Genomic DNA, 13,140 nt, shown 5'->3' with positions numbered 1-13,140 from the left:
GGGGTAGTGTGAATTGTGAGGAAGATGCAATAAGGCTGCAGGGTGACTTGGACAGGTTGTGTGAGTGGGCGGATACATGGCAGATGCAGTTTAATGTAGATAAGTGTGAGGTTATTCACTTTGGAAGTAAGAATAGAAAGGCAGATTATTATCTGAATGGTGTCAAGTTAGGAAGAGGGGATGTTCAACGAGATCTGGGTGTCCTAGTGCATCTGTCACTGAAAGGAAGCATGCAGGTACAGCAGGCAGTGAGGAAAGCCAATGGAATGTTGGCCTTCGTAACAAGAGGAGTTGAGTATAGGAGCAAAGAGGTCCTTCTACAGTTGTACCGGGCCCTGGTGAGACCGCACCTGGAGTACTGTGTGCAGTTTTGGTCTCCAAATTTGAGGAAGGATATTCTTGCTATTGAGGGCGTGCAGCGTAGGTTCACTAGGTTGATTCCCGGAATGGCGGGACTGTCGTATGTTGAAAGGCTGGAGCAATTAGGCTTGTATACACTGGAATTTAGAAGGATGAGGGGGGATCTTATTGAAACATATGATAATTAGGGGATTGGACACATTAGAGGCAGGAAACATGTTCCCAATGTTGGGGGAGTCCAGAACAAGGGGCCACAGTTTAAGAATAAGGGGTAGGCCATTTAGAACGGAGATGAGGAAGAACTTTTTCAGTCAGAGAGTGGTGAAGGGGTGGAATTCTCTGCCTCAGAAGGCAGTGGAGGCCAGTTCGTTGGATGCTTTCAAGAGAGAGCTGGATAGAGCTCTTAAGGATAGCGGAGTGAGGGGGTATGGGGAGAAGGCACGAACGGGGTACTGATTGAGAGTGATCAGCCATGATTGCATTGAATGGCGGTGCTGGCTCGAAGGGCTGAATGGCCTACTCCTGCACCTATTGTCTATTGTCTATAATTTCACTCGTGTCTGCCTTCAAGGGACCCACATTTGTCTTTGCTAATCTTTTTCTCTTAACATATCTAAAGAAGCTTTTACTGTCCTTCTTTATATTCTTGGCCAGCTTCCCCTCGTACTTCATCTTTTCAGCCCGTATTGCCCGTTTTGTTACCTTCTGTTGTTCTTTGAAAGTTTCCCAATCCTCTGGCTTCCTGCTACTCTTTGCTATGTTATACATCTTTTCTTTTAGTTTTATTCCATCCCTAACTTCCCTTGTCAGCCACGGGTGCCTCCTACTCCCCTTAGAATCTTTCTTCCGCTTTGGAATGAAATGACCCTGCATCATCCGGATTATGCCTAGAAATTCCTGCCATTGCTGTTCCACCGTCATTCCTGCTAGGATCCCTTTGCAGTCGACCTTGGCCAGCTCCTCTCTCATGCCTTCATTGTCGCCTTTGTTCAACTGCAACACTGACACTTCCGATTTAACCTTCTCCCTCTCAAATTGCAGATTAAAACTAATCATATTATGATCACTACCTCCAAGCGGTTCCTTTACCTCGAGTTCTCTTTATCAAATCTGGTTCATTGGACAACACTAAATCCAGAATTGCCTTTTCTCTGGTAGACTCCAGTACAAGCTACTCTAAGAATCCATCTCGGAGGCACTCTACAAACTCTCTTTCTTGGGGTCTAGAACCAACATGATTTTCCCAGTCTACCTGCATATTGAAATCCCCCATCACCACAGTGGCATTACCTTTGTTACATGCCAGGTTTAACTCCTGCTGCAAATTGTAAAGGTAAGAAGACACTAATTGGAGTTATCGACAGACCCCCAAATAGTAGCCCGGATTAGGGCTACTATTTGGGGGTCTGTCGATAACTCCAATTAGTGTCTTCTTACCTTTACAATTCCTCAACTCAATCCACAGTGACTCTACCTCGTCAGTCCCTATGTCACCCATCGCAAGGGACTGAATTGCGTCCCTCACCAACAGCCACCCCACCTCCTCTGCCCACTCTGTTCATTCTATGAATTCTGCCCACTCTATTCATTCATTCCCTGTCCATTCTATAGGATGTATAACCCTGAATATTAAGTTCTCAGGCCCAATCCTCCTGCAGACACGTCTCTGTAATCCCCACAATGTCATATCTACCAATCTCTAACTGAGCCTCAAGCTCATCTACTTTACTTCTTATACTTCACGCATTCATACTTTTAATTCCTTACTCATCTCACCTTTCACATCGATTCCTATTACACTTGGCCATAATCTCCTATCCCTTTGTGAGTTTTCTTTCTCATTAATTCTGGGGTCATTAACTATCCCTTTACTCTCTTTCCCTTTAACTCCATCATTGACTATCCCATTTGACACCCCCCCCCCCTATTTAGTTTAAAACCACCCATGTAGCAGAGGCAATAAATAGTCCTTCAATAAATAGCCACAGTCAAACTCATTCATGCTAGCCAAGATGCCCCATTTAAGGTAGTCCCATTTTTCTGTGTTTGAACCATTGTCCTTCTTAGCCCATGTACCTGTCCAAATGTCTTTAAAATGATGTTATTGCATCTGTCTTCGCCAGTTAATTCTATGTGCTTACCACCCTCTTGTGTGGAAAAAGTTGCTGCTCATGTGCCTATGAAATCTTTACCCTCTCACCTGAATTGTGCGGAAGACAGTCCATGGTGAACTGGCCCTGGACCGACTTTGCCATGTCTGAATTCAGCCTAGGTTAATGCCAGGTGGTCATCGAGTTTTATTTTCTCTCCCTTTGAACATGGCCGCACATGTACAACTGAATGCTTTGTTAGGCCATTTCAGAGAAATTTTAAAAGGCATTCTGTGGTTCAGATGAAAGATAAATATGGCAGTTTTCCTTCCCTGAAGGATATTAATGAACCTGCTTGTTTTCTACAAGAAGGGAAACACAAAGTGTTGGAGGAATTTAATATGTGCTGGAGAAGTTTAGCAGGTCAGGCAGCATCTGTGGAGAGAATGGATAGATGATATTTCACTTTGTTCCTTTCTTCAGACTATTTTGTGCAACAACGATCTGATAGTTTGGTGGTCATAATAACTAAGATTAATTAATTTTCAAAATTCTAGATTATCAACTCAATTCAAATTCTATAGTGCCAGGAATTAAATGTGGATTTCTGGATTAATTCTGGATTAATCCAGATAATTAGTCTAGATTATGGACTAATAGTAATAGTTCTAGATTACTATTGTGGTATCTTTGCCACTAAACTACCACTGTAGCTTTTAATTCTGCATTCCTCTGCTACTCTGACCAGTCAGTGTTTCCCCAGCTACACAATTCCAACACACTCAAGGCAAGTATGGGGAACAGCACCTCATCTTCTGATTTGGTATATTAAATAGTTTAAAACTTAACACAAAATTCAACATTTTTTGATAATTAGCTATTCAAAGCAACATGTCATGCATTTTGATTATTTTCTTTCTCCTCTTCAAGTAATTTCAAATTTAATAATCTTTTCTGAGCCTCCATTCATCTGCCCTCCACCCCCGCCAACATACCTTTTGTTAAAAAATAAGCTTTCATCATCCTTTGACAAAAAGAACACCATTATTTGTATAATTCAACCCCTCGTTTCCACCCTGTCACAGATTTCCCTTTGTGATCTCTGCAATTTAGAACATTTCTATCCCCTAACATTTCAATCAGTAATCAGTTGTGGGATCCTCCTGTACAAAAGCACAAAATGCTGGAAAGACCTGTGAAGTCAGGTAGCATCAGTGGAAAGAGAAACAGTCAATGTTTCTAATCTGCAACCCTTCATCAGAACTGGTCTTGGTTTTAATGCTAAAAATGTCATTAGCTTAACTATTAAAACAATATTTTAATTAAGTTTGATTATATACATTTTCTTATACCATTTCTGACATACTCACTGAATCCCAAACCGCTTATGCCTTCAATGCAATCCATCTTTTAAAGATTTTACTAGCACTGAAAATCTTTAAAATAATTCATGAATTATGTTGCCCTCAGTTGATGGCGATGATGAGAAGATTATTGTTTGGACTGAAAACTGCAACGTGGAAGTCACGTAACCAAGAAATCCATATTCTGAGATGGAGAAATGCGCTTGACCTGAGGCCTCGTCTATATCTACTGATGCTGCAGCAAAGATGGTTACCCAGGGATATTGACAAATTCAGCCCGTTATTCATCAGGGTTTTCAGCACCAAAAGGGTACAGTGATCTGTTACAGTTTTTGATCCTGTAGTGTCTTCCACTCTGACTTCATGAAATTGATATCTAACCATATAAGGACATTTGTGGACATCTGTACGCACCTGCATTTTCTGAAATGGGTTAATGAAATAATAAAGTTTCTGTTTCCATTTAGAAAATTGTAATCACACTAATTCCTTGTGGCCTGATTAATTCAACTTAAACAGTGTTGTACTTTCCAGTATGTAGGAGAGAATTAGAATTTGTAATTGCAAGTTTGTACTTCAGTCAAAAATAAATTTTACACCACACTTAGAATAGAAAAAAATGTGTACACAATTGCATCTTGAGATTTCAAAATCAATCACTGCTTCTTAGTATCAGTGGATTCAATTGAAGTAATTTATTAGACAATATCCTTTCCTTGCAAACACGTAGTATTATAGAAATATTAATGTTTATTTGGGGGTGTATTAGGTGCAAAAGAAAGACGTCTTTTTTTTGTAATCTGTGGGAAGTCTATGCGCCAATTTCCCACAGATAATAATGGTGGTGTGTACCGCTGCACAGATGCATATTGATTGATACAAATGTATATGTTAAACAGTTTATAGATTATTATAATAGTGCATATGAAACACTAATTGTGCAAATCTAGTTATATCAAGGAGATAAGAAACCAGCATGCTGAAAGGTTTGTTATACATTTGACGGTCCAGCAGTTAACTTTTACAAGTTTATTATTTTGTAAATTTCCCTTTCTCATTTAAGAAAGGAATATATAAGAATACTGCTGTGAAACAAAAGCAGATAAAGAAAGAAGTGGAAATAAAGCAAAGAATGGCCGTTTCTGAATTAGCAGAAGCTATGGATAAAGATACAGGCAAGTCACCGAAGTAAATTAATTTAATATTAATCAAAACATGTGATAACATGATTGGCAAATGTTTTGGAGCAGTGACTTTGTTGAGTTGTGCTATTTTTTGATTTTTATGAACTGTTCATGGATTGTGGGCATTACTGGGATGGCTCCCTTTATTACTCATTGGTTGTGGCAATGGGAAACAGCAATCGTCTGCTGTAGTCTGTTCAACGAGTGTACTCACACTGCTCTAGGTAGGTAGTTTCAGCATTTTTCACGCAGTGACGATGAAATTACGTATTTTTAAGTTGGGAAGATGTGTAACTTGAAAGAAAAGTTCCAAGGTATACTGTTTCCAAGTATCTGCCACTTATGTCCTCACCAGAAGAAGTGAATTTGTGAATTGCTGTTGAAATGCCTTGCTACAGTACAATGTAAGGTAGTGCCCACTTGCAGTCATGACCAAAGGGACGGTAGGGGAAAATTAATGTTTGAATTGGTGTAGAATGGGATGCCAATCAAGTGGTACCCTGAATGGGTTCAAGCTTGAATAGTGTTGGTTCAGGGCTCATTAAATTGAGAGTATTGCTCCATACTTCCGATTTGTGTCTTGCATATGGTGGAAAGATCTTGGGTATTAGAAGATGGGTCATCAGCTTTGACTTGCATTGACAGTCGTAATATATGTTAGCCAGGTTCCATTTGGTTTCTAATCAGTGGTGACTCTAATAATGATGAGTTATTCACCATTATTTAATGAATTATTCGTTTTTATTGTGGTAAATGGCCACTGTCCAGTATTTGTAATACAAATATTACTAGCTATTCAATCCGGTCCTCACTTTTGTTCAAACTGTGTTCCTTAGGCTGCATTACAAACAGACATGAATGCTCGGTAGTAAGCAAATGTCCCCATTTCTGAGCTGATAGTGGAAATATGCTGAAGCAGTTGAAGATGATTAGACTGGAACATTGCCTGGAAGAACCCCAGCATTGTCCTGGGACTGAGAATTCGTTTCTGAAAATCACCACTTCCTCCTTTGTTGCCTTTTCTCCAGTTTTGATTAAAATCAACCATGTTTTGGCCACCCGATGCTATACTTGGTCAAGTCTTGCTTTGGCTCATTGGCTCTTTATCTTGTTTGGACCAATGTTCGAAAGAATTCTGGAGCTGAATGGTTTAATCGGGAAAGCAAAGAATTGTTTGTTGACAGGTTATTGGCATGAAAATGTATTTTGTTAATATGAACAACACATTTAAGCACTTGGCTGATGATTGAGAGAAGTCTGGTAAGTGGAAGAATGGTAATTAGCAATTGGATTTGTTTTGCTTTTAGAAGACATCTCTGCAGATTTTTTTGCTTGGGTAGTTACTGAGGTTGTAAACTGTTGCAAACTGATTTAGAGGCTAATTTTGTAGCTCAAGTCTTCAGCACAATAATGGTTTGTTGTGAACCATCAGATTTGATAGACCCTTTGTGCATGGTTTCTTAATGTTACATGGAATGAAGTTTGGCTTTGGTAATGATGGGATCTTGGAAAGAGACAAGGTGAATTGTCACGCGTGACTTCTGGTTGAAGATGGTTCCAAGCATTCAGTCTTTTGCGCTTGCATTCTGAATCCTTCCATCCTTGATGCTGGTGAGGTGTATGTATGCAGCATCTTCCTTCTGCGTGCTTATTCTTTTTATGGCTAGACTTTAATCTCACTGCTTGTAGAATTGTTTATCACACTGTTTCCACTCTTTACATACATAGTTCATTGTTGTATCTTCATTATTTTTGCACCTAAACCTGAGCAGGTGCCCTCCCTTGATTGTACTTGTACGGTGAAGAATATATTGATCCACATGTTTACAGATTTTGATGGAATTCAGTTATGTGGCTGATGATAGTCCACAATGCTTCATGGATACTAAGTTTTACTTTACTAGATCCAGACAACATCTACTTTTAGCAAGTTGGCACAACCAAGAGACATAAATGGAATTTTATCGTCATAGGGATTGTGCACTGGCCACACAAATTAATATTGTTAATTAAAATATTGATAGAGTCATAGAGTCATACAGTGTGGAAACAGGCCCTTCGGCCCAACTCGCCCACACAGGCCAACAATGTCCCAGCTCCCCTAGTCCCACTTGCCTGCGCTTGGTCCATAACCCTCCAAACCTGTCCTATCCATGTACTTGTCCAACTGTTTCTTAAACAATGGGATAGTCCCAGCCTCAACTACCTCATCTGGCAGCTTGGTCCATACACCCACCACCCTCTGTGTGAAAAAGTTACCCCTCGGATTCCTATTAAATCTTTTCCCCTTCATCTTGAACCTATGTCCTCTGGTCCTCGATTCCCCTATGGGTGAAACACTCTGTGCACTTACCCAATCTATTCCTCTCATGATTTTGTATACAAGATCTCCCCTCATCCTCCTATGCTCCATGGAATAGAGACCCAGCCTACTCAACCTCTCCCTGTAGCTCACACCCTCTAGTCCTGACAACAACCTCGTAAATCTTTTCTGAACCCTTTCAAGCTTTCCTATAACATGGTGCCCAGAACTGAACACAATATTCTAAATGCGGTCTCACCAACGTCTTATACAACTGCAACATGACCTGCCAACTTCTATACTCAATACTCTGACTGATGAAGGCCAAGGTGCCAAAAGCCTTTTTGACCACCTTATCTACCTGCGATTCGACTTTCAAGGAACCATGCACTTGTACTCCTAGATCCCTCTGCTCTACAACACTACCCAGAGGCCTATCATTTACTGTGTAGGTCCTGCCCTTGTTTGACGTCCCAAAATGCAACACCTCACACTTCTCTGTATTAAATTCCATCAACCATTCCTCCGCCCACCTGGCCAACCGATCCCAGATCCTGCTGCAATCGTTCACAACCATCTTCACTATCTGCAAAACCACTAACTTTTGTATCATCAGCAAACTTGCTAATCTTGCTCTGTATGTTCTCATCCATATCATTGATATAGATGACAAACAGTAACGTGCCCAGCACCGAGCCCTGTGGCACACCACTAATCACAGGCCTCCATTGTGAGAAGCAACCTTCCACCATCACCCTCTGCTTCCTTGCATTGGAGCCAATTTGCTATCCATTCAGCTATCTCGCCTTCGACAAGGTCCCACATAGGAGATTAGTGGGCAAAATTAGGGCACATGGTATTGGGGGTAGGGTACTGACATGGATAGAAAATTGGTTGACAGACAGAAAGCAAAGAGTGGGGATAAATGGGTCCCTTTCGGAATGGCAGGCAGTGACCAGTGGGGTACCGCAAGGTTCGGTGGTGGGACCCCAGCTATTTACGATATACATTAATGACTTAGACGAAGGGATTAAAAGTACCATTAGCAAATTTGCAGATGATACTAAGTTGGGGGGTAGTGTGAATTGTGAGGAAGATGCAATAAGGCTGCAGGGTGACTTGGACAGGTTGTGTGAGTGGGCGGATACATGGCAGATGCAGTTTAATGTAGATAAGTGTGAGGTTATTCACTTTGGAAGTAAGAATAGAAAGGCAGATTATTATCTGAATGGTGTCAAGTTAGGTGGAGGGGGAGTTCAACGAGATCTGGGTGTCCTAGTGCATCAGTCAATGAAAGGAAGCATGCAGGTACAGCAGGCAGTGAAGAAAGCCAATGGAATGTTGGCCTTCGTAACAAGAGGAGTTGAGTATAGGAGCAAAGAGGTCCTTCTACAGTTGTACCGGGCCCTGGTGAGACCGCACCTGGAGTACTGTGTGCAGTTTTGGTCTCCAAATTTGAGGAAGGATATTCTTGCTATGGAGGGCGTGCAGCGTAGATTCACTAGGTTAATTCCCGGAATGGCGGGACTGTCGTATGTTGAAAGGCTGGAGCGATTGGGCTTGTATACACTGGAATTTAGAAGGATGAGGGGGGATCTTATTGAAACATATAAGATAATTAGGGGATTGGACACATTAGAGGCAGATAACATGTTCCCAATGTTGGGGGAGTCCAGAACAAGGGGCAACAGTTTGAGAATAAGGGGTAGGCCATTTAGAACGGAGATGAGGAAGAACTTTTTCAGTCAGAGGGTGGTGAAGGTGTGGAATTCTCTGCCTCAGAAGGCAGTGGAGGCCAGTTCGTTGGATGCTTTCAAGAGAGAGCTGGATAGAGTTCTTAAGGATAGCGGAGTGAGGGGGTATGGGGAGAAGGCAGGAACGGGGTACTGATTGAGAGTGATCAGCCATGATCGCATTGAATGGCGGTGCTGGCTCGAAGGGCTGAATGGCCTACTCCTGCACCTATTGTCTATTGTCTATTGTCTATTGATCCAATGCGATCTAACCTTCCAGAGCAGCCTATCATGCGGCACCTTGTCGAATGCCTTACTAAAGTCCATGTGCACAGCATCTACGGCTCTGCCCTCATCAACCTTGATGGCAAGACTGACTAGACTTTTCCCAAAGTTTTGGTTCTCTAATAATCTTGGTAATTTTGATCTTCAGTCAACTCTTTAAGAAGCGGTAAAGGGTATTGGCTAGTAGAGCTTCTGCCTTACAGCTCCAGCAACCCCACTTCAATCCTGAGATCTGGTGCTGTCTGTGTGCAGTTTATATGCTCTGCCTGTGACTGTGTGTGTGTTTCCCTTGGGATATCTGCTTTCCTCCACATCCCAAATGTACAGATTGGTAGGAAAATTGACCATTGTCACTTGCCCCTAATATGTAGTTGAGTGGTAGAATCTGGAGCGAATTGATGGGGGTGTAGGGATAACAGGTTGCAGACCAAATAAATAAGAGACTGGCATTACTGTGACCTGGCATATACTTGATGTACTGAAATTACTTCTTTTTATATCCTAATGAAACCACTTTTGGAGATGGACATTGAAGTTTCCTACACTTTAGCACATTTAGTGTTGTTCAATTTGAAAGAAAGCAATTTATCAGTAAGAAAAGACTGTAGAAGGTTCTTTTGCCAATATTTCACTTGATTCTGTGGGGAGGTAGTTGTATGTGAGGATTCATCTGCCTGACCATTTGATTGGGCCTGAAAGTATGACTGTGTCAGGTAATTCTTGTCTATTGTCTATTGTCTATTGATCCAATGCGATCTAACCTTTTCAAAAAAGCTTCCCAGATAATTGTTTACATTGTTTTACAGGTTTGAAGGAGCTGTGTGCGTCTTTTAGTATTTCAAGATTTATTTCTATGGTATTTTTCCTGTGATATTTTTCACCCAAAGCATACTTTATTAAAATTTACAACTGCCTGTATATAATATAGTTCATTCATATGTTCACAGAATCTTGTTCAGTGTGCAAGATTGCTCATTCCACTTACCAGATTCGACATCACTTTTTTGCATACCAAACAATTCAAAGCATCAAGGAAATATCCAATAGTTCTTCACAGGTACAATAGGAATACTGTGGATTTGTTGATGTAGCTCATTGAATTCGATTCAATGCTTTATTGATTGAAAGCAAAAAATATATGTCTTTGCATATATCCTTGTATATTCAAATAGGATGACTTTCTCTGCCTGAATCTAGATCATGTATATGAAGCTCTGCTGCATACAAGCATTGATACGGACGCTTTAGATGAAGACTTTGTCTTAGATGAAAAATGGATAAAAGATATCATTAAAAAATCTGGAATGAAATTTAGATGGGCAAAACTTACAGAAGAAAAAGTGAAAGAAAATAAAGATGCTGTGAAGAGGTAGGTTCATTCTTTATTTTGCATTATAATAATTGAGGAGTTATGTTCTGTTAACCTTTTGGTGACTGTTAGAAAAAGTTTTTTTTTTAAAGAACATTTCATCTGCCTTTGTTATGCATGCAAATGCTTAGTTTCCTTGCAGACTGTGAGAAACAGTAAGATGCAAGCTCACTGTAGTTCCCCTTTGTGCAAATAAGTGCAGCTTACTTGGATGAGTGTAGTTCTGATAACAACCACAAAGCTCATAACCTTCAGAACAAAGTAGCCTGCTTAACTGACAGCCCATCATTCATCAGATATCATGTCTCCATCATGTACCATCGTCAAGGCGCAGTGGTAGAGCTGCTGCCTCACAGCGCCAGAGACCTGCGTTCGATCCTGACCACGAATGCTGTCGGTGTTGAGTTTGCGCGTTCTCCCTGCGACAGTGTGGTTTTCTCCAGTTTCCTCCACATTCCAAAGACGTCCGGTTTGTAGATTAATTGGCTTCTGTAAATTGCTCCTAGTGTGTAGGATGCGAAAGGGGGATAATGTAGAAAAGTATGAAAGGATGATCGATGGACAGCACGGACTTGGTGGGCTGAAGGGCCAGTTTCTACACTATCTTTAAAACTAAAATGCATTGCAGTTACTGACCAACATTACTTTGACATCAGTTCCCTAATCTGCCATCAAGATGGACAAAGGCAACTGGGAATGCCACCGGGTACATTTTCCTTTCCTAACCACATTCCATCCTGAATAGTTACCAGGATTGTATTTAAACTGGAGCAGCTTGGTTCAGAAGCATGCCCAGGTCTGCAGCAAAAGGCTGGAATTTGTTGTGGCCCATCATTTTGGATGGATCCCATGTATACAGCCGTTTCACAAGGACTGAAGACTGGCTTTGGTGAAAGTGAGACCTTGGGAAGAGACAAAATGGATTGTCATGTGGGATTTATACATCTTTGTTCCTGCAATATCACTGCATCTAATTCATGAAACCCCTATCAAAAAGCACATTCTGAAGGAATCCAATGGTTTCATGAAGCGGCATATCATAGCATGGAGTGCAATTAGAGATTACTATATACCTCCTCTTGAATGTCACTAAAACAAAGGAGCTGATTGTGGACTTCAGAAGGGCTAAACATCCAAGGACGTACACGCCACTGGAGATAAATGGGTCTACTGTGGACACGGTGAGCAGTTTTAAATACTTGGGAGTCTGCATCACAGAGGATCTGACGTGGGCAACGCACATTGCCGCACTGGTGGGTAAGGCTAAGCAGCGCCTTTACCACCTTAGACAATTGAGGAAATTCAGAGTGTCTCTGAGGATCCTTCATTGCTTCTACTCTGGGGCTGTAGAGAGCATCCTGTCCGGCAACATTACAGTCTGGTTTGGGAACAGCTCTGCCCAGGACAGGATGGCCCTGCAGAGAGCAGTGCGTTCGGCAGAACGCACCATGGGAACTACACTCATCCCCCTGCAGGACCTATACATCAGGAGGTGCAGATCCAGAGCAAGCAAGATCATGAGGGACCCTGCCACCCCAGTAACGGACTGTTCCAGATGCTACGATCAGGCAAACGCCTCCGCTGTCACGCTGTGAAAACGGAGAGGATGAGACGGAGCTTCTTCCCACAGGCCATCAGGACTGTCAACTTTTATAACCCCAGAGACTAAATTTTTGTCGACACTAATAGTGACTTATTAACTTTATTTATATGCTGTAACTGTAATTCTTTTTTGTGCACAACCCGCAGGCATTGCCACTTTCATTTCACTGCACAGTATGTGTATGTGACAAATAAATTTGACTTGACTTGACTTGACTGATCTTTCCAGCAACATTCTTTTAATTAAAAAAACACTTAATGGCAATCCAAGTTTCAGAATCTACTTTTGGCCACCATTTTCTTTCCAAATTTTATGCATTATTTTCATACTTTTCAGCTTGTATATTTATTAATAGATTCTTAATTACTGAAGAATTGATTTAACAATAAAACACAAGAGTTAACCATCATCCGAGAGTTATTTAATGTGTCCTTTCGGGTTTCAGGCCACCTGCAGATCCAGCACTATTAGTTTCAAGGTCGCCCGTAGTTACTATCATGGGCCACGTAGACCATGGAAAAACATCGTTACTTGACAGCCTTAGAAAAACCCAGGTTGCTGCAATGGAGGCAGGCGGTATCACTCAGCACATCGGAGCATTCCTTGGTATGTTTTGCTGCATTGTTCTTCATTTATGAATGGAATTTGAAGGTAAATCTTTTTTATTTAGTTGTGGCATCAACAAATATTGTCCCTAGATTCTTAATTGTTTTTTTGGGGGGGAAGCTGTAATCAAATCCTTAGAATTGCATTATGATTCTCCCCACACCCACCCTGACCCCCAATTATTTTGCTGGAAAAGATACTTGCAAATCTTTGCTCTAAAATTCCCTTCTGCATTAGTTCTGTC

General features: G+C 41.3%; 1 protein-coding gene across 2 annotated transcripts in view; it reads left to right on the top strand.

Moving 5' to 3' along the window:
* mtif2 (mitochondrial translational initiation factor 2) overlaps positions 1–13,140 on the top strand; it is a 33,559-nt gene that overhangs the window by 2,876 nt on the left and 17,543 nt on the right. For both annotated transcript variants that reach the window (XM_078404846.1, XM_078404847.1), the window contains exons 2-5: positions 3,921–4,124; positions 4,878–4,989; positions 10,516–10,687; positions 12,736–12,896. In XM_078404846.1, coding sequence (XP_078260972.1) covers positions 3,924–4,124; positions 4,878–4,989; positions 10,516–10,687; positions 12,736–12,896 — 646 coding nt within the window. In that variant the 5' untranslated portion in view covers positions 3,921–3,923. The remainder of the gene's footprint in view (positions 1–3,920; positions 4,125–4,877; positions 4,990–10,515; positions 10,688–12,735; positions 12,897–13,140) is intronic.

Source organism: Rhinoraja longicauda, chromosome 9 (assembly GCF_053455715.1).
Source record: "Rhinoraja longicauda isolate Sanriku21f chromosome 9, sRhiLon1.1, whole genome shotgun sequence".
NCBI classification, from domain to species: Eukaryota; Metazoa; Chordata; class Chondrichthyes; order Rajiformes; family Arhynchobatidae; genus Rhinoraja; species Rhinoraja longicauda.
Note: the sequence above shows the minus strand (reverse complement) of the source record. Positions and strands in the feature narration are given on the sequence as shown.